The sequence below is a fragment of the Leptosomus discolor genome, chromosome 8 (assembly GCF_034619465.1).
Source record: "Leptosomus discolor isolate bLepDis1 chromosome 8, bLepDis1.hap2, whole genome shotgun sequence".
NCBI classification, from domain to species: Eukaryota; Metazoa; Chordata; class Aves; order Leptosomiformes; family Leptosomidae; genus Leptosomus; species Leptosomus discolor.
In genome coordinates this window covers 40,530,552-40,551,155 of record NC_141398.1, presented here as the reverse complement: position 1 = coordinate 40,551,155, position 20,604 = coordinate 40,530,552, and the positions used below count along the sequence as shown (strand labels likewise).

Here is a 20,604-nt window from a genome sequence, read left to right as displayed (position 1 = left end):
CGGTCGCGGGCTTTCCCCGCTCCCCGCGGTCGGGGGCTCCGGCAGAGGCAAGCAGGCCAAGGCGGCGGCGGCTCCCCCGCGGCTGGCCCGCTTTCCGCCCTGACAGCCCTCCCGTCAGGGCCGGAGCGGGCCGGCGAGGCGCCGTGCCGCCTGCTCGGTGCGGGTCTGTGGCGGGCTGCGGGTAAGAGGCCCCCGGCGGTAACGTGCTCGGCGCAGGCACGGAGGTGAATTCCGGCTCCGGTGGCTGGGCTGAGCCGCTGCGGGGTGGTGCCGCAGCCGGAGGTCTGCATAACATCTTGTGGTGAAACTGACGTTACCGGAGAGTGTGTCTCTGGTTCCTTGTCCTAGTTCACAGACTGTTTCCTTGCTCAGGTAAAGGCCCAACCACACTAATGATCAAGGTGATTTGCGCCCTGTTAACTTCAGCCTTCGTAAAAGACTTAAGAGCATGTTCTGTGCCTGCTGGCTTTTGCTGATCTATGTGTCGTTGGTGTGCGCACATTCTTACCATTCTCTTCCAGCTTGCCTCTGGTTCTGTGCTCGTTGTCAAGTTATGCTGCTGTCAGAAACGAAGGTGTAATGCTCTGTACCCATTTTATGATCTAAGTTTAGGCCTTAATATCAAGACTTGTCTCAGGACTGAATAGCTGCTCTCCTATTTGTTTACTCATCAGCTTCCCCATGTCCACTTATACTCGACGCACCACGTGATGTTTGGCACTGCCAACCTTGTGTATAATAACATAAGTGGTTACATGATTCTTGTCTTTTCTTTCCTAGAAGGAGTGGTATGGAGTTAACATCTGAACACGTCTAGATGGTGCTTTAAGAGAAGTGACAAAGAGCTGCCAGGATGTTTCTCCGATTACTGTCAGATGTCCGGTGGCGGGTGGCTAACCCAAAATGGAGAAGAATGACCTGCTCCCCGCGAAGTACCTCAAGTACAGCAGAACCTCACCCGGTTTCCTTGCCAGCACAGACGCAGGTTGTCATCTGTGGTGGTGGAATCATGGGCACCTCTGTGGCATATCACCTTTCCAAGATGGGTTGGAAGGATATAGTCTTACTTGAGCAGGGCAGGTAAGGATTTCTGGTAACAAAATCAAAGCAGCAGGACTTCCATGCATAGCAGCATCTGCTGTAATATGTTATTTCTACCTCTTGACTTATACTTGGATCCATGGTATAAGCTTATACTGAACATTAGTAACAACACTTACTGCTTCTTCCCAAGCACAGGGCAGACCTGCAAGGTGAAGGGTGTCACTTCTGTGATTGTGGTGGGTTAGCCTTGGTTAAGGGCCAGATTCCCACACAGCCGCTCGCTTTCCCTCCTCAGTGAGTCAGGCAGAAAGTAGGCCAAGAAAGCTTGTGAATCAAAGTAAGACATGGAGATTGCTTGCCAGTTACTGCTGTGGACAAAACAGACTTGCCTTAGGAAAATTAATTTTAAAAAAAATTAAAGAATTACTTTACTTCGTGCCAGTTAAAATAGATTAAGGTAGTGAGAAACAAAAGCTGAACACTAAAACACCACTTTTTCCTTTCCCGTGCTCAACCTCACTCCTGTACTCCAGGGTATTCTGCCCCAAGAAGCGCAGGTGGTGAATGATGGGGGTATGATCAGTACTGGGCTCCAGCGTGGGTCCTCCATGAACTGCAGTTCCAATCAGGAGGACTCAGCCCTGGCGTGGTTTTCCACAGACCACAGTTCCTTCGGGAGATATCCATCTGCTCTAGTGTAATCGCATGTAATCGTGTAAAACACAATACAGCTGGCAAAGATGGACCATTTAGAGAACTAAAAATCTCAGTAAATCACCAAGCCCCTCTCGACCATCTCTAGAAGTAGAATATGATATATATACGAAGCATTACGCCACTAGTAAAGCTCAAAAGAGATTGTGGGAGATGTGGAGATTGTAAACAAGCATCACTAAACCAGCACTCTGAGCTGGTTAAAGGCTCAGGTTGTCTAGTTTGTCTGTTGCAGGATTTAGTGCCTGTCTGTAAATGATAGAATCACAGAAGGGTTTGGGTTGGAAGTGGCCTCAAAGATCATCCAGTTCCAACCCCGCTGCCATGGCAGGGACACGTCCCACTAGACCAGGTTGCTCAAGGCTCCATCCAACCTGGCCTTGAGCACTGCCAGGGATGGAGCATCTACAACTTCTTAGGCAACTTGTTGCAGTGTCTCACCACCCTCGGCCAGCTAAGGCCATCCAGTTTGGCTGAACACGAGTCTTTGTGCGCTCCTCGGTGAGCTGGATCTGCGGTCCATGGCAGAATACATTGATCCTGTTGAAAGCTGACCACGCAGCCCTTACCTGTTGTTTAGATTCCTGTTTCAGAGGTAGAGTCGTGTTGTTTTCATTAAGCAATTTGGAGACCTTGGGTACGAGACAGTGCAAAGACTTGAGGGGTTTGAAGAGGTGTTTATTGCAGCAGCTTCTAACAGCCTAAATAGGTGATGGACTGAGAATATTTACCCTCTAGGTTAGAGCTTCCCCCCTGATGCTGCCTTCAGGAATAATTAGCTGTGATTCCTTGACTATGCATGGCTGGGAAGCAGGTGGTATTGTTACCTGAAAAAAATACCTTACTGCACTGATTTTTAGATTGAATATCTGAGAGAATATGGACATGCTAGGCCAAAAGCAGTCTTGTCAAAGGCTTGCATAGGCAACTGGAAAAATGCAGGGTTGCTTCAGCGGCAGGAGAGATGACTTGGGAGTATTGCGGAAGCACGTTGCGAGGGAGATGCTTAAATCTGAGTGTCTTGTCTTCCCCTGCCTATGCTGCAGGGAGTTTTTAATAGGTTTCTTTCTCCACAGCAGCCCTTCACCAAATAGCTAGATGAAGAGTGGCTTAGGGGCAGTTTAAAAAGGGATAAGTAGTATGTGTACCTGTCTGTGGCAGTTGCACAGGAAGAGGGACTTGTTCTTACTGTAAACTGCAAATATGCAAGACTCAAATCCAAGTTAATTTTCATTTGAGGGAAATCCTGCTTTGGAGAAAAAGGATCAGGTAGGCAGGTCAACTTAACCATAAGGTAATTTTTTTTTTAAGTGCTTTCTTTGAAAAATTTCAGTATTCAGGACTAGTTAAAGAGAAATTGGAATACAATGCGTTTTCAAAAGTGAGCTAAAGGAAAAGCGTTCTGGAGGTTGCATTATCCCTGCATCATCCACCTTGCAATTTTTGGTCCGATATGGTTGGGGGAAGAGGTTGCGGTCTGGTTTGTGCTGCCAGCAGAGCGGCTGGAGCAGCCTGACGGGGGGTTCTTGCCTGTCAGCCGGGTCAGGCCTTCTTTGCCACCTCTCCTGCAGGTTGGCTGCTGGCACCACTCGCTTCTGCGCTGGCATTGTGAGCACAGCCAGGCACGTGTCCATAGAGCTGAAGATGGCAGACTATTCAAACAAACTCTACCAGCAGCTGGAACAAGAGACGGGAGTAAAAACAGGTACTGCAAGTGTAATCACACAGTAGGCTTTGGGAAACTAAATCAGAGTATTGACACTGAAACACAAATATCGTTGTACATTGTCTTAAGAGTTGGTGGTTCTTGTTCAAACCCGTTACGTCTGGACTGAATCAGAGGCGAAGGGATGTTACTAACGTAATCAGAAGAATGGGAAGAAGGGTATCAGATGGGCAAACCGAAGGCAGACTGCCTGCAAACTGTGGCAGTTCTTATGTGGTCTGTAACTTGGGCAAACGTAGGTGAATTTTCACAAGGACACTAAAAGCATATTGCAGTGACTGGAGCAAACGGCCCTTTTTCTGCACCGATTCACTTCTCAAAAAGAGGAGGTACTGAAGCATAGGCAAAGCAAGGTATCTTACTCTAGTCTCGCCCTGGAAACGACAAGAAAACGTTGTGGTGAAGTTCTCCCTCTCCTTCCAAAATGCTCAGGCATGTACCTGATAGGAAGAACTTGGTCACTGAAAGTTTTCTGCTGACAAGGACTTGTGATACATGTCAGACTCAACAGAGGTTCATAACTGTGCCTGTGATTAAGTTTCATGTTAATCTGTTGCAGGTGGTGGAGTCACAAAATGTCCGCATTGATGAGGTTTTATTCTTCTGGGTAGTGTTAGATCACTTCTTGGCCGGCAACCTCTCTCTCTTTTAATAGGTACCAAGTGTGAAGTTTTATTTTTTTGGGTTTTTTTATAAACATGAGAAAATGTAGTAGAAAGAATTAGAACACAGGTCAAAACTGAACTGCTTTTTTGAAAAGTTGACTGATGCAGTTTTTAACTACTAGCTGATAAGTGTTGAAAGTTATTTGAGGATCTCGCATTTCCAGGCTCCCGAGTAGTGGAAGTAACAGGTCTGCGATTATATTTAAAGCAATGGGTCTGAGATTAAAAGCAATTCAAGATCCTGTCCAAATCTGACTTGACTTTGGTCATTGTCATAGGGTACATGAAGACAGGCTCTATTTCACTGGCTCAGACTCAGGATCGACTAATCTCTCTGAAACGCATTGCTTCGTCGCTGAAGTACGTATAAGCAGGAAATATAACTGATCTTAAGCTTGCAGCAGCTCTCCTGCAAGACTAATGATGGCATTTGTCTTATGTTCTGTGGCAGTGTAATGGGGATACCTTGTGAAATTATCACCCCAAAGCAAGTGGCACAGCTCCACCCGCTGATCAACATCCATGACCTTGTGGGAGCCATGTATGTGCCAGAAGATGCACTCGTGTCGTCTGCCAATGTGAGTCTGGCTCTGGCAACTGCTGCCTCACGGAATGGTACGAGGTTTTTTTATCTACAGAGTGCTCTGCTGTATGATAGTTATCTGCTTTCCATAAAAGAATATTAGGTTCTGCTTCTCTTTTGGTATTCTAACTGAGGTTAATTCAAAACTTGGTTATTTCTGTAAGGTTCAGGTTCTTTAAAATCTGTTTTCTCTCAAAAAACAAACAGAATTTTTTTAACATACTGAATCTTTACAGATCTGCTGCAATAGATCAAGCACCAGTTTGTTGTCCTTAGTGGTTATATATTTCTGTGAATAAGCACACACTTTTATGATTAAAGACAATCCTTCGCAGGACCTGATTCAAAATTACAGATCAAAAGAGTTTTCATTATCCACAAATGAAAAAGTGTGACTGAGTCCTTGTGGAATATTTCATTTGGCACATAGGCTTTGGAACTGGGTTTGGAAGTGTAGTAATAAATGCTGTTTTCCCAGCACTTTGGCAGATTTGGAGTGGTCTTGAAAGCGGGAGAAAGGTTAGAAATGATAACAGAGATGAAGCTCAGTAAGGTTGAAAGTACGTGAGATTGGAACAAGCTACTTAGGAAGATATGTCTCTTTTAGTCCGGCTTTTTTTGCATACTTTTAATTGATTTTCTCACAAAATGACTGATTTCCCATAAAAGAACCAGTCTTGCCATCTGAAACTACAGATCTTGTTGCATAAAGGTCTTGTAATGGAAAGAAATCCATAGTTGAGACTATTTTTTTCCTTCATGTTGTCGATACTAGGGTGTGCTTATCACCCAGATAGTCACATAGGAAGTAGTACTGCAAGTCCTCGCAGTCTCAGCCTTTAAATTAAGTACAAATTGTATGCGTGACGTTTTACAAATAATGGGGTTTCACTTAAGAATTAGTGAGTTGAGAACAGAATTTTTGCCTTAAAGAGAAAATAAGCATTTAGGTTGGATTTAAGGGTTTAAAGTTAGCAGCCTGACATGTTACAAAGAAGGCTCAGTGTATACTGACTTTCTTACGTCCTCCTCATCAGGTGTCCAGATTCATGAACGGACGAGTGTCAGTCATGTCTCAGTCCAGAAGGGGCGTGTGACTGGAGTTGAGACCGACAGAGGACAGATTCAATGCCAGTACTTCGTCAACTGTGCTGGCCAGGTTGCATTATTAAAATTTTTCTTTCTTTTCTCCTTTGGTTAAGAACACTTGCACTTTCCTCAGGGTTTTGGGTTTTTTGTTTGTTTGTTTTTTTTGGGTTGGTTTGTTTGGTTGGTTTTTGTTTGTTTGTTTTTTACTGTTAGTGTTTTGGCATGGTTTGCTGGACTAGATCAAAGTCATGTTATTCAGCTTCTTAGCCCACCTTCTTAGCCCAGTAGGTGTGAAGGAGAGCAGTGCTTGCTGTTTGCTTGGCACCAAAGGCTGGATGGTAACCTGCTGAGGAGCGCCCTGCAGCTTGTTGGTATAGCTCTGCCTATGGTCTCTCTCCTGGGGGGTGCAGCCTTCTGACAGGAAGATTTTTGCTTTGGCTTTTAGTGAGACACTTAAGTCTCTCCCCTTCCCTCTCTATCTCACCACACCAACACCCTCCCACCCCCCCCAAAAAATTCCTTTTTATTTTTTTTCCTTGGTGTTTTCTCCACTGTAAAATACATCTAGCAGATGTCTGTCTTGTTAGTAAGGGAGAGTACAGGCACCTAAACCCTGACTATTCTGCTTCTAGAGGCTGAGCCTAGTGTTGACTTTGGTGTACAGTTCTTATTTTGCTTTTGAATTGTAAATTGATACTTCTTAGTCTCAAATCAGAGCCCCACTTTTCTAGGTCTCATGTGAGGAACAGAAAACCATCTTTGTCCTAAACAGTTCAAGTTCTAAACAAAGAGAAAAAAATGTCTGTTTAAGATTTAGGGGACTAAACTGGATTTTATTTGGCCTTTTATGAAGCAAACCCACAGAGAGGACCTGTGCTTTTGTCCTGCCTTTTATTTATTTGAGTTAGTTTTCTTGGTTTTGTGTTCTAACATGGCATTTTTATTTCAGTGGGCCTATGAGTTGGGCCATTCTGGGGAGGAACCAGTCAACATCCCACTCCACGCATGTGAACACTTCTACCTCCTGACACATCCTTTGAAGGAACCTCTGGCAAGCAACTTACCAAGTAAGGACTCTTCAGCTCTAGCTCACTTTTCTCGGGGAATTCTAACTGCCTTTCCAAGGCGACACAGAGTTTATGGCAAAAAGGCAAACTAAGGGCTGTCAGTTCTCAGCTCATTTGGGATTGTGAAGTACATTCTAGCTGAATTGCTCTGAATATCCTCTTTCAGTGGTTGAATCTCTTTCCTCACTCTTGGAAAAGCTTTCGGCGGAGAAACTGATTTTCAGAGTCGGTCAGCTTGGCAGGAGAACGACCTTGACTCTAGCTTGACTAGTAGGTGTGTCTGGGACTTGGATTGTTGCATTTGTGGGCTGGAGAGGGTGCTAGCCTTGGCACTCTGTTTTCCTTGCAGGCTGCTGTCCCCAAGTGGCCTATCTATTCCTTTCCTCCAACTGAAGCTAAGGCTTTACAATGGCATTTACATGTCTATGAACTGTAGGGGCAACCAAACACTTGAGGTAATTGCTCCTCCCCCATGTTCTGGCTTTTGGATCTCTTAAAGAAAAGCCCTTGTGTTTGAAACCTGTGGTTGGGAAATAGAAAGCTTTGCTTATTTACTCTTATTCATAAGCAAGAGTTTCTGCTTCTAGTGGGTAATATATGTACTCTCAAAGGAATTCAGCTTTCTGACCAGAGTCCCTGAGTGCTTCACTTTTACTTGACTGAGTGATTAAATATATATGTGTACACACACACACACACATATATACACACATATTCACAGCTTTTCTGTACATGGAAAAAGATGCTATGGAACATGTCAGGTGGAGTCTCATAAATGCTTCAAGTTGACCCTAGCACTGGAAGAAGCATCCAGACCTGCCTGCTTGTCCTCACCCCAGTGCTGCCCACCCTCTTTGTGCTGGTGACTTGCAGCAAACCGCATCAGTGATAGTGATGCATCCCCATTAAAATTAACTGTTATTAATATAGGAAGAGAAAGTGAGGGAGGGCAGGATGTCTCCTGGTGGAAGGTCTGGTCTTGGGTGCCGTTCCAGTGGAACTAAGCCAGTATAATAGTTTATCGGTGCCACAAGGGATGTGACTCCCTCTTGTGTCCTCCTGCTCCTGGTAACACTGCCCTGCTGGCTTAGTTCCTCTTCAGGTTCAATTCAGTTTAATGTGCTGCCCAAAAGTTAACATGCATGGTTGTGGTGGGGGTTAATGCTGGTTTAGTAATTTCAACTGGCTCTCTGAAGCATCATGTGAGAACCAGAATGGTGTGAAAGTGTGGTGTTGGGGGACTGAGACTGTCCTTTCTCATGTCAGGAGGCCGTTAGCTTGGCCCAGCCTGTCTCCAGACCCCATCGTTGGTGTTTGTGGAAGGAACAACAGCCTGAGACAGCTACCCCTTCAATTCCCGCCTCTTTTCTTTCCCTTGTAGCTATTGTAGACCCAGATGGCAGGATCTACATACGCAACTGGCAAGGTGGCATCCTCTCGGGAGGCTTTGAGAAAAACCCCAAGCCTCTCTTCACGGAGGGACGGAACCAGCTGGAGATTCAGAACCTTCAAGAAGACTGGGATCATTTTGGTATGTTAGGGAGGAAAGATTCCCACAGCAATGAAACACATGGCTTCAGTAGAAGGCAGAGTTAGCAGCAATGCAGACTGCTGTTGACCAGCTAGCATGTGTCTGCCTTTACCTGAAAGGTGTGGGAAAGATGAATGTTCTCTCAAATTCATTCATCTCTTCATTTGTCAGTAATTTGCGTAAAACTCCTTTACCAAGGACTACATTGATATCTGTGTAGTGTTTAAAAACACCCGGTAACCCTCAGCATATATTCATTTCCTCTGGTGCAGCGAGGTACTACATAAACTCTTGAATGCTCTTCTTCTGTTTTGTTTGATTTTTTGACTGTCAGTGCCACATGCTGCTCCTCTTGTGATGTCGTAGATCAACACTGTCGACCTGCCGTGTAGCCATGGTATTTTGTTTCTGCAGCTCTCTTCAGCAGTGACTGTCAAGTGCATTTCCACCGGTGACAGTTGCTGTATGGACAGAACTTGGTATTGTTGCTTCCCAGACTTCATCCCACCATTGACAGTGGTGATTTATTATATTCTAGGTGCTCTGTCTTTCTTTTCCCATTTTATTTGGTTCTGGTTTTATATTCTGTATGTACTTCTACATGGAGGGCTCTTTCTGTAGGAAAGAACATAGCGTGGTCGAGTGTCCCCTTTATTTTATGGTTTTTTCATCTTTTATGCCTGCTAAGTGTGCCCCCTCATCTTCAGATTTGCTTTGTTTTCAGGGGTTCGGTTTTCCCTTGTGTCAGAGCTCTTTGCATCCCTTGTGGATGCACATGCTTCTCTATGTGACTCCAGGCACAGATGGATTTTCACTCATTTCTTCCTGCGGTGGTAGTGTGTTCTTCCAGCTACTCCTCAGGCTGAACTGTCTAATTTTACTTTAATTTCTGAGAGATACGGTATTGGTACCATATGAAAGTTGAAACTCCAGGGGCTGGAGTCAGAATGGGGTGCAGGCATATGCGAAAGGTTTTTACATCTATGGAAACCTACAGACTTGCTTGAAGATATTAGCTTCACTAATGAGTTGCTCGAGCTCTGCACCCACTTCCTTTTTTGGTTTTCGAGGTACTGCTGAAATGAAAAGGCAGTGCTTGCTGGCACCCACAGATTGCCCAGGTTTTGGAAGCAACTGCATGCGATGTTCCAGTGTTAGCCTTTTATCAGTTCAAACACACTGAACAGTTGAGCAGAGTCAGAGCTTACTCAGCCAATATTTGATCCTTTTCTAGGGCTGCAGTTCCTGTGGTTTGAGCTCTTCATTACTGCTTTTATCTCTTTCGTTGGAACACCTTTTGATTTTAAAATAGCCTGTACAATTGCTTAAATGTTGGGCTGGGTGTAAGAACAAATCTAACACTGATCCCTCTTTTTATCAATATGAAAAACAGATCTGTAACTACAGGCTGTCACTTTGGAATTCTAATGCATGGAAGAGGGAAGAAAAAGAGCAGGTCAGAAAGACTGTTTCTGTTTGTAACTTCTTAGGTCATGTCTTTACCACTCATATGTGAAGCTGAGGAGTGTTATTAGTGCTGAATCTTGAGGGCTTTTATCTGGAGGACTATGCAGAAGTAACTTCTGGACAGGAGAAACAAAGCAGATAGCTTATCCCTTTATTAATGCTTTCAAATGTCAGACTGTGAAGAATTGCGAAAGGACCTTTCCAGCGTGACTGGGCAATGAAGCAGCAAGGAAATTCAATGAGGACAAATGTGAAGTGACGCAAGCGCGTGGGGGAGTATGGGGATGGTCTTATTTTCATCATACAAAATGATGGGCTTTGAGCTGACCTTGGAGTTGTACTAGTTCTGTGAGGACATCAACTCAGTAGAGGTCAGAGAAAAGCCAAGTTAGGAATTATTAGGAAAGGAGCAGAAAACACAGTCATTATGCAACACTAAATCCTTGGTTTGCCAGGTACTAGGTGTTGTCCTGGGCTCCGTGTCTCCAGAGGGTATCGTATGACTGGAGGAGGCCTGGTGAAAGAGCAGCAAGAGGCTGATCAAAGCTTGGAGCAGTTTCCAAGTGAGGAGTGACTGAGCGGGCTGGGGATAAAAGAGATGACAGAAGGGAAATAAACAGGTCTGTGAAATCTTGAATGAGATGGACAGGATAGATGGGGTTCTCCTGTTTGCTGTTTCTTCTATTATGCCAACTGGGAGGCAACAAAAAAAGTTATTGAGTGTGACTATTTAAACAAAAGGAGATGATTCCTCCTTTTAGAAAAATACTAAATATGTGGAGCTCCTCGTCAGTGTTCATGAGTTTGGGGAAGACTAGTCGAATACCTCGAAGAGAGATCAACTGAGGGATTTCTAAATAGGGAAAACATATCAGGTTTTTAGGAAATTGTGTGAGCTGGTGGTAAGTAAAGGCTGGCAGAGTGTGTGGGACAAGTGTCGTATAGACGTGCCTGTTCTTATTCCTCGCTAGGTATCTATTTGATGTCTGTTCCTGTTGTTTTCCCTAACAAAACTGAACACACTCTTGCATTGTTGGAAACAATACTGGACTCTTGGGTCTGGATTGGTATGGCTGCTTTTATGGTATGCTGTGTGATCCATTTCGAGTAGTTTGAGTCCAGCAGGTAAATGCTTTATCCTGTGACTGCACTGAAACGTGGAAGCAGTTTCTGTCTGCTTGGGTAACAGCACGCCTCTGTCATGCTGTCCATTTTGAAGGTGAAGTAGCTGAAATACGTCAAGACTGAAGGCTGTGACTTTTTGTTTCTTTGTTCGTCTTGGGTCTTAGAGCCACTTCTGAGTGCCCTTCTGCGCAGGATGCCAGATTTGGAGGCTCTGCAGATCATGCAGTTAGTGAATTGCCCGGAGTCCTTCACACCAGATATGCGGTGCATCATGGGAGAGTCGCCGACTGTGCGGGGGTACTTCGTTCTGGCTGGCATGAACTCAGCTGGTATCTCATATGGTGGGGGAGCAGGCAAGTAAGTGGTTTATTACTGTTATGTGTGTAAGTAAGGTTTTAACCAAGGAAAGAGACTGCTCAGATGATCCTGCTGTGTAGAATGTTCTGGTCGGTATTTGTTACCTCCTCTCTGACAAGGACTTCTATTTTGTTTCCAACTCGAGTGAAGGGGAGGAGCAGTTGCCATGTTCTGATTATGTTCTCCTGTATGTATTCCAAATCTGTGTTGGACTCTCCTCCTATCCCGTGCACTTCTTCTCAGGCATCACATCTCAGTGATCAGCAGCCTGCTGGGGATCAAGTAAGCTTCCGTAGAGCTAACTGGTCCAATTTTTTTGATCTACCAAGAAGAAATAAAAGCTTAGCAAAGCATATATTGCATCATCTTCTGTACTCCATGATCTCCTTTAATTTATTATTTGGTTGAAGTCCTTAGATCATTCAAGTTGACACAGCGGTTAATTTCTCTGAAAGCAGAGTGAATCTGATGCAGACGAAGCACCACGTGTGTGATGCCAGTGCTGCCAGTACTGTTAAAGACTGTCCTCTGCCACTGAGCTAAGGACAGAATCATTTCCCAGTAAAATCCGGTTGCTTGCAGAATGATCTTCGGTCCTTCCGATTGCCATTTGCTTTTGTCAGCCCAGCATCCCTTCTGCCATACAGCCTTCTTAACAAGGTGCTCATTTTTCATGGCAGATGTTAGTGTCTGCTTTTGTCTCCGCTAGTTTCTGTCCATTGTCTAATAATTTAATTCACCAGGGAAGCAACTAATTTTTTTTTCTTTGTCATATAAAATATAGAGAATCTTTGCAGTGAGGTTCTCTAAGAATGAAAATAATTTCTGAAGGTAAAAGCACTGTTTGTCCGTTTGTTGCTACAGCCTCAAGATAAGCAGCTTAGCTTACTAATGTGATTTTTTAATGATCAGTCTCAAAATCCTTTGTTTTTCTGTTTACTGACTGTGAACAGATCCTTCTGCTCTGCTTTGGTCTGAGCTGCCTTTGTCCTTTAGCTCTGGAGCATGCCTTCCTCCTTCACTGCTAGAAGTGTAGCTAAACATAACTTGGCTGGCACCTCGTGCTGAAATGAATGCTGTCACTGCTGGTTTGTGGCTGAGCCTACACCAGGTACTGAAAAATGACAAAGCAGTCAGCCTCCTAATTCCAGCCTAAACATACTCGGCACCTCCTTTTGTAGCGTAGCCCGAGGACTTGACACAGTGTCAGCCAGGCTACCTGTCCAGTCTCTGGCTTCGTTTACCTCATGTCCTTAACTTCTGCTGCCCTGTATGTTTCATCCTAATGGGTAATTAATAATTTGGAAATCTGGTGGATGGGTGTTATAAAGGGAAACCTTCCAGATTCTGCTAGTATTTAGAATACCATGTTAGTTGTTTTCTCTCTCACTACTGTAAGAAATTTTCACGTCCAAATTGCCTTGCTTCTGACTTCAAAGTTGGACTCTTTCCCTTAAGACCTTGGCTAATGTCTCAGTCTTTCTTTACTTCTTCCATCAGGTACCTGGCAGAGTGGATGGTAAATGGGTATCCATCAGAAAATGTCTGGCCTCTGGATTTGAAACGTTTTGGTACCCTTCAGAGCAGTCGCACTTTCCTCCGTCACCGTGTGATGGAAGTAATGCGTAAGTGAGGTCTCTGCATTCAGTGCTGGCCAGGATGTCCAAGATTTCCCTCTTTGCTGCACTGCCTTTCCTGCATCATGGCTCTGAGAACTGTTTTCCTTCTTCCTGGCCTCCTTTGTGGCAACACAGCCTCTTCCCAGGAGAAAGGAAAGGACAGGGTTTTTTTGTATTAGCGGTATTCTTACTAACTTTCCTTAGAATGAGTGAAATGCTGCTGATACTGTGCTCTCTCCTATTTCTGCACTTTGTCCCTGGTATGGGGAAATTTGTGCGTACCTGTGTACGAATCCAGCCAGATAAAACAATGCCAAGATTTTAACTGGGAGTGTTATACTGTCTCAAATGCACATCGTTACAGTGTGGAAATACTGTCGCTTCCAGCTTATGAGATCATCGCATCATTGGGGAAGCCTTCATAGACATATTCTGCTTTCTCCTGTCCAAGTTTGCGATAAATACCTTGCAGAATAGATTTGAGATGTCATTGTTCCTGTCTAAAGCCATACTTAGTTTCGTCCTATTGTTTGATTATCTGTCCTGGGATAATGTGGACAACTTCTTTTCAAATTTCAAATAGAAGTATAAAGTGCTGCACAAGTTGCAAAACAGGAACAATTATTTGAATACCAAGTCTAAACTAAAACCATGTGTTCGGGTGAAAGCAGAGAAGTGGGTAAACCTCTTAGTCCTGCTATATGCTTTGACCTTCCTCCCAGAAAAATCACTTTATACTCCTGGCATTATTCTGCAGTTGCTTTCCAATACAAATCTCAATTCTGATAGCTACAGAACCACTGTACTTTTTACAAGATGGATAATGTATTCAAGTTCTGCGGTGTTATGTTCCCATTCTAATCTATTCTCCCTTCTACCCACTCTTTCAGGAGTACCAGTACCAGATAATGCCAATAAAATTGTTAAATCATTAGCTGTGAGGCAAAAACAATAGAAGTATTCAGTAAGAAATATTTGGCTTATCTTCAATTTTAAGCAGTTTATGACCTAGTTAGAAACTTAACATTTATAAAGAAGTATTCAAGCATGCATGAGTTATTCCTCCCCACTGGTAACCAGGGAGGATGCTAAACATTAGGGCAACGTGTTTTCTAAATAGGAATATTCTCTATTGGCTGAAAAGGTATAGGAGCCATTTGGAAAAGCTTCAAAAACTAGAAAAAGGCTGAACTGCCAATATTTAAGCAGCTGAATTAGATGATCCTTGTAGCTGTGGGCTGCCTACCCCAGCATTAGTATTGTCAAAATGATAAGTGTCTGATACAGTGTGCTGTCAGGGAAGAATCATGCATAATTAATGCTAGTCAACATGACTTCATGAAGAATAGAGAGTTTTTGCTATCTTGACAGTATTGTCATGAGACCATAAGTATCTACAAATATAAGCATTCTGTGAAAATGTTGTTACTCTGATTTTGAATAGCTATAAATGGATCAAAACAGATTTGTCAGTTTTTGAAAACAGAAAAGGAAGGTCAGAACTCCTTTGGGGGAATTTTATTAATGCTTCAGATGTTAGTAAGTATTGACAATCTGGAAGAAAATTTTAGATAAAGATGATAACTTTGCTTAATAACGGACCTTTGTGACCATTGCAGCCCTCATGTGTGATCTGAAAGTTCCCCGCTGGGACTTCCAGACCGGCAGGCAGCTGCGTACTTCACCATTGTACGACCGTCTGGATGCACAGGGAGCTAGGTGGATGGAGAAGCATGGATTTGAGAGAGTCAAGTATTTTGTCCCACCAGGGAAAGGTGAGATCATGTTTTCCTCTGCCTAGTACGTTTCTATTGGTCTATGCAAGATTTTAGTTCACCCAGTTTATGAATTGTCCCTTCGATTCTTCTTTACATTAGATCTGCTGGATTTGGATCAGAGCAAAACCTTTTACAAACCAGACTGGTTCGATATTGTGGGTTCTGAAGTGAAGTGCTGTAAGGAAGCGGTTTGTGTCATTGACATGTCATCTTTTACCAAGTTTGAAATAAGCGTAAGTACCTAGGAGGTGACAAAGCATCAGCCTGGTAAAGGTGGCCTTTAGTTTATTATTGACTGCTTTTGCAAAATTCTGTGTGTCCTATTGAGCACTGATAGAGGAAGTCAAGCTGTATGACAATATTTAGCATAGATTGCTTTTTGTCTGTCAAAAGCCCGGTTTATAGGAACACCAGCTTAGTCTATAAATAGAATTTGACCTCTGGTGCTATGTCACCGTTGTATCCTATTACACTCGAGACATCAGTGTCACTATCATTATGAATTGAAAGAATGTGGGCCAGGACGTTGATGTGATCTTAAATTTGTCTGAATTTCTCTCCCTTTCAATTCACGTAGTCTACAGGAGACCAGGCACTGGAGAGTCTGCAGTATCTCTTCTCAAATGACCTGGATGTGCCAGTTGGGCATGTCGTGCATACAGGCATGCTTAATGAGAAGGGAGGTTATGAGAATGACTGCAGCATAGCACGACTGAGCAAACGCAGGTAGGTGTGCAGACAGCATCTTCATCGGTCACCCTTGGGGTGTTAGAGCCTTTAAGAACCTCTTAATGGAGATCATAAACTTTTTTCTGCTCTTTAAAGAAAAAATAGAAGTCTTGATTCTCCGTTTATGTTCCTAATTCAGTAACCCAAGTGAGAGGGAGCTCCTGAATTTACCAATATTGGGGAAAATATGCCTTTTTCTGGCACTACAGGTGAACCTAGATTTCTACAAAATGATAGACCTTCAGATGTTTAATTACTCAATTGAAAGACAAATTGTTTTCAGCGATTACATTAGAGTTTATTGCTTTAGCTAATCATTTACAGTGCAAACCAAACAGTTCTTCGTTGGCTCCTGGCCAATCTCCTCACAGGAACTGCATGCAGAAAATACTTCTTTTTGATTATTTCAACTTTCATTGCAGTATGGTTACTCCAGTTCTCAGCTCTGCAGTCTCTCACGGTTCTTTTTTTTGTGCTCTCTGGCACAAACGGACATGATCACAGGATCTCATCCTTAGACTCAATAGTTTGGGCTCTCTTTGGCATTTAATAAAAAAAGCTTCTCATTTTAAAAACTTCTTCATGGGCATGCCCCGGCTGAATGTTGGTTTTATTACTCTGGACCATTTCCTGCGTGTGCTTTCATTGTATTTGTGTGAAAGTGTTCTTTGGTGCTCTTCCAGTTAGAAACAGCTTTTCTTCTCTTCCTCTTCTGTCTGCATTCATGTATTGCTTATAAGTATTGTCCTTCTCCATGTGAAACCAGTAGCTTTCCCTCCTTGCCTACTCATTTCTGCAGATGGTATCTCTGTCAATAATGTACTTTAACTTGCCGTATGTATGAGAGAGACTTACACAGCAAGTAGCTCATTTTCACGTATCAAGTGGAGTTCTGGTTTCGGAAACTGTTAATAACTGCCATTGTGCGTGAAAAAACATTTGCTGGAAAAAGAAATTGCTGTGTGAACCAAGCACTCTTCTGACTGTCAGAGTAGACAGAATCGCTGGTCACAAAGAGCTATGAATACCTTCTGCAAAATGACTGTGACTTTTGAGATACCCTGTGAACTTTCTGTAGGACTGCCTGTGTTCTACTTCTAGTCACTTCTTGTCACCAGACTACTGCTAATGCTTGAAGGCTGGGGTTTCTTGTCATGACAGATGTGATGGCGTTGATCCAGAGACTTGAGCTATGGTTTTTGCAAGCCATCTTGTTTTGGTTTCCTGTTAGCCTGGAAGCTGCTGAATGGCTCCAGTAGTTTGTGGACAGAGAGTGAACTGGATGATCTTCTGGCTTGTCCATTCATTGTTTCTTGGTTTCAATTCGTCTGTTACAGCTTCTTCATGATTTCCCCTACGGATCAACAAGTCCATTGCTGGGCCTGGCTGAAGAACCGCTTGCCCGATGACAGCAACCTGACCATGGAAGATGTGACCTGGAAGTACACAGGTAAGAAATCACTGCAAGCAGACAAGGAGGTCTGCCTGAAATCACAAATGAGGTCTTGTGCTGTATGCCAACTAAGTGGTTAAAGTGTCTAGAGTGGTGACCGGGTCTCCTTCCCAAACAGTTGGGTGAAAACAGCAGTTCAGAGACTTCCTTCTAACAAGCCGTGAGCTGGGAGACAGCTTTCCTTTCCTGTGGACTGTCAGGAGAGAGAGTTTAATGACTCTTTCCTCCGTTCTTAAATGTAAATGTACCTAATAGTTCAATGAACGCTAAGGCTTTAGAAATTGGTGCATGCGTATATGCAGGTTGGATACCGAGCAAGACTTCTTTAGTCTCAGCCTAATGCCATTACCCTCCCTCCTTAGCTCTCAACCTGATCGGCCCCCGTGCTGTGGATGTCTTGTCAGAGTTGTCGTATGCCCCTATAACTCCAGAACACTTTCCCTCTCTCTTTTGCAAGGTGAGTGACTGTGATTCCTTCCTCCTCACCCTGCTAGGTTTTTCAAAGCATGTGTGGAAGGAGGGGAGGAATTACATTTTGGGTAGTTGGAAGGGAATTGAGATTTGTGTATAGGTTTACTGCAAATACTGAGCTAGCTTGGGAATGAACTCACTAGGCTCGCTCTAACTACTTCTCTTTGGGTTCTGCTTGCTAAATATGTAGGTGAATATGCATTTGTTTTCAATATTCTGCTCACTGTAGGCTTGGTGCCATTTGATATCTTGGCATATTTCGTATAATCATTTATAAAGCTGTCAGAGGGGCAGCTGGGATCGGTGACCCGGGAGTCATTGTCTCCTGTCACGTTAAAAGGCTGAGCAGATAGCTGCTCTTCAACTTCTGTCTTGTACCTAGAATACAACCCCGTTCCAAGGCTTATTGCCAAGTGTCATGAAGTGATTAAGAAGTCTGGATAATGTGACATCACTATTTGAATTTTTAAATTATTTGCAAGTGCGTGCCAGTGGTGAACTGCAGTGAGGAAGGGGAGAGAGGGCTGGCCGGTGTGGTTTGCGTTACGCATTGTGCTCCTTCTGGATCTCTGTGCTGTGTTCCAGTTTGGATGATTTCACCCCCTCTGATTCTGCAGGAGATGAGCGTGGGCTATGCTAACGGCATCCGTGTGATGAGTATCACTCACACAGGAGAACCTGGATTCATGCTTTATATCCCTATAGAGGTAAGAGTAGCTAATTAAGACAGTTGCATGCAGAATCAGGAGTTGTCTTAAGGTAATGAAATGTCTAGTCTGTACCATGGGAAAGCTGCCTGCAGGCACCAGGGGGAGTTCCCCTGCTGTGTATTGCGTTCAGTCAGGCAGACCTCTCCTGCTCCGGAGACAGGGCACGGTAACATCCGTGGGGGTGGGTCAGATGCTGTCCCTCTCTCCTGGCGTACGGCTGCAGCTCTGCGTTTCACCCTTCCTTTGCAGTACGCCCTTCACGTGTACAACGAGGTGATGAACATGGGACAGAAGTACGGGATTCGGAACGCCGGTTATTATGCGCTCCGTAGCCTGCGCATTGAGAAATTCTTTGCTTTCTGGGGCCAGGATCTGGATGCTTTTACCACTCCTATGGAGTGTGGGCGTGAGTTCCAGGTCAAGCTGGAAAAGGTATGCCACCTCCTGCCCTGGGTGGGTGGGAGAGCAGTACTGGACTGAAAAGACTGCCATGGAGCTGTGTGCAGTGCATAATTATAACGTATGTTCTTGTCCTTCAGAAAGGTGCTAGAAATACAAAAAATATTCTGTCTTCCTCCTTCCTGGGCAGCATTCCCAGTGATCTGTGTCCTGTGTTGCTCATGTGTGCAGTGCTTGGTATGGTGAGGGTACTCTGTACCTTACAGATCCTCAGAGTTTAGGTTTCTCTCAGCTCTTTTCCCAGTCTGATGAAGAAAAGCCAGCCTGTGCACCAAGTGGTATTTAATAAAGTCAAATATGAGGATAGGCACCAAGAATAGGTGTTCTATATTTTTTACTAAATCAGGGTAGTTCTCTAATTTTGCTAAAATGTAGAGCAGCATAGAGCTATATCGTGCTTTTGTGGTGGCAGGTGCTGTCGCTGTCACTTGCTTGTTGTCACCTTTCTTGCATCTTTGCACTAGCCAAAACAAATGCTTCTGCCAATTCAAGAAAGGGATGTAGTGATTAGGGACGCAAGTCTCTCATGTTGTTACAGTTTCCCTCTGGCTTATAGAAGATGGTAGACTTCTGGAACCAGGAAAATGGCAAAAACTAGAATGGTGACATGGTTCTCACTACAGTGACAATTAGAAGGAATTTTTTCAAGACCCACTTCACAAACATTTTTGTGTCTTTTAACATGTGGAACAACAAACATGACGGGACAGCTTCTCTCTGAGCTGTACTTCTTGCGTATAGAAGCAGCCTGTCTTGATAGGGCATGAGTTCCAAGCACAGATTGACCTTATGTCAGTAAGCTTGTCTGCTAAAACTCAGCAGCTGCTACAATTTGTGTTCCTTTCATCAACTGATGCTTCCTTTTCTCCACAGGGAATGGAATTTGTTGGCCAGGAAGCGCTGTTGGAGCAGAAGCAGGATGGCGTGTACAAGCGCTTTACCATGTTCATTCTTGAGGACCACGACACAGATGCGGACCTCTGGCCCTGGTGGGGGGAGCCCATTTTCCGCAACGGCCGCTACGTGGGCAAGACCACCAGCAGTGCCTACAGCTACACTTTAGAGCGCCACGTCTGCCTCGGCTTCGTGCAGCACTTTGACGAGAAGACAGGAGAAGCCTTGGTGGTGACAACTGACTTCATCAACCAAGGCGAGTATGAGATTGACATTGCTGGGCAGCGCTTCCAGGCCAAAGCCAAGCTCTACCCCTTCAGCTCCCTCTTCACGCACCGTCGCCGCAAGGATGAGGTGGAACTGAGTGGCTACCAGAGGGAGTAGTGCTGACTAGACCTGACCCGCTCCTTTTCCCAAGCTGGAGTCTTCTCCCACCATCTTCCAGTCCTTTCTTCTCACCCCATATATTTCTTTCTTTTCCTTTCTTGTCTTGCAACTTTTAAACTTTTTCCAGCGTGTTATATTTTGTATATTTTAAAACTTTAATTTTCAAGCTTTCCCAATCCTGTCCGTCTCCCTCCTTCAACCCTTCGCTTGCCAGGCTCCCCTGTGCCCCAGTGGATGAAGCGCAATGCAGAGCGTGCATCCAGAAGTCCATGGGAAGCCTGTGTAGGAGTGAACCCCACCAGAGGCCCTAGCCTGATGGTGATGGGAAGGGTTCGGGTGAACTCCTGAGGACTACACCCTTCCTCTCTCCAGCATAAGGCATGGGACAGCAGGTATTTGCTGCCTGTAGTTCAGACGAGCGCTGTGACTTCACCCTGCTCTCCGCATACCACATTGTAGAGGGGTCGGTGCGTCAATGCACACAGCAATAGAACGATCAGCTACCTCACTGGCACGAGACTCAGCGTTGTGTGAGCAGCAGCCAAGAGACAGGTTTTGGTATAGTCCAGCCTGTCACTGCCCCTCCTTTGTCCGCCCTTTTTTTTTCCTAACAGGGAGTCAAGTAGATTTAATCATCAGATCATTGAGGTGACAGTAGCACCGGTAAGTTTTTTGTGGTTGTTGGGGTTGGATTTTTTGCGTGGCGTCACTGAAACTACGTAGCCGCCTATAAATA

The 20,604-nt window shown here is 44.4% G+C and overlaps 1 protein-coding gene across 1 annotated transcript; it reads left to right on the top strand.

Annotated features, from left to right (window-relative positions):
- The first annotated feature begins 853 nt into the window (after positions 1-853).
- Positions 854-20,247, top strand: PDPR (pyruvate dehydrogenase phosphatase regulatory subunit). Its single transcript, XM_009961205.2, has 17 exons — positions 854-1,080; positions 3,330-3,463; positions 4,428-4,509; positions 4,601-4,764; positions 5,770-5,891; positions 6,771-6,888; positions 8,270-8,419; positions 11,176-11,368; positions 12,869-12,993; positions 14,607-14,762; positions 14,865-14,998; positions 15,343-15,491; positions 16,832-16,944; positions 17,310-17,404; positions 18,036-18,125; positions 18,378-18,560; positions 19,461-20,247. The coding sequence occupies exons 1-17, from the start codon at positions 854-856 to the stop codon at positions 19,863-19,865; spliced, it is 2,640 nt and encodes an 879-aa protein (XP_009959507.1). The 3' UTR covers positions 19,866-20,247.
- The last annotated feature ends 357 nt before the right edge of the window (positions 20,248-20,604 follow it).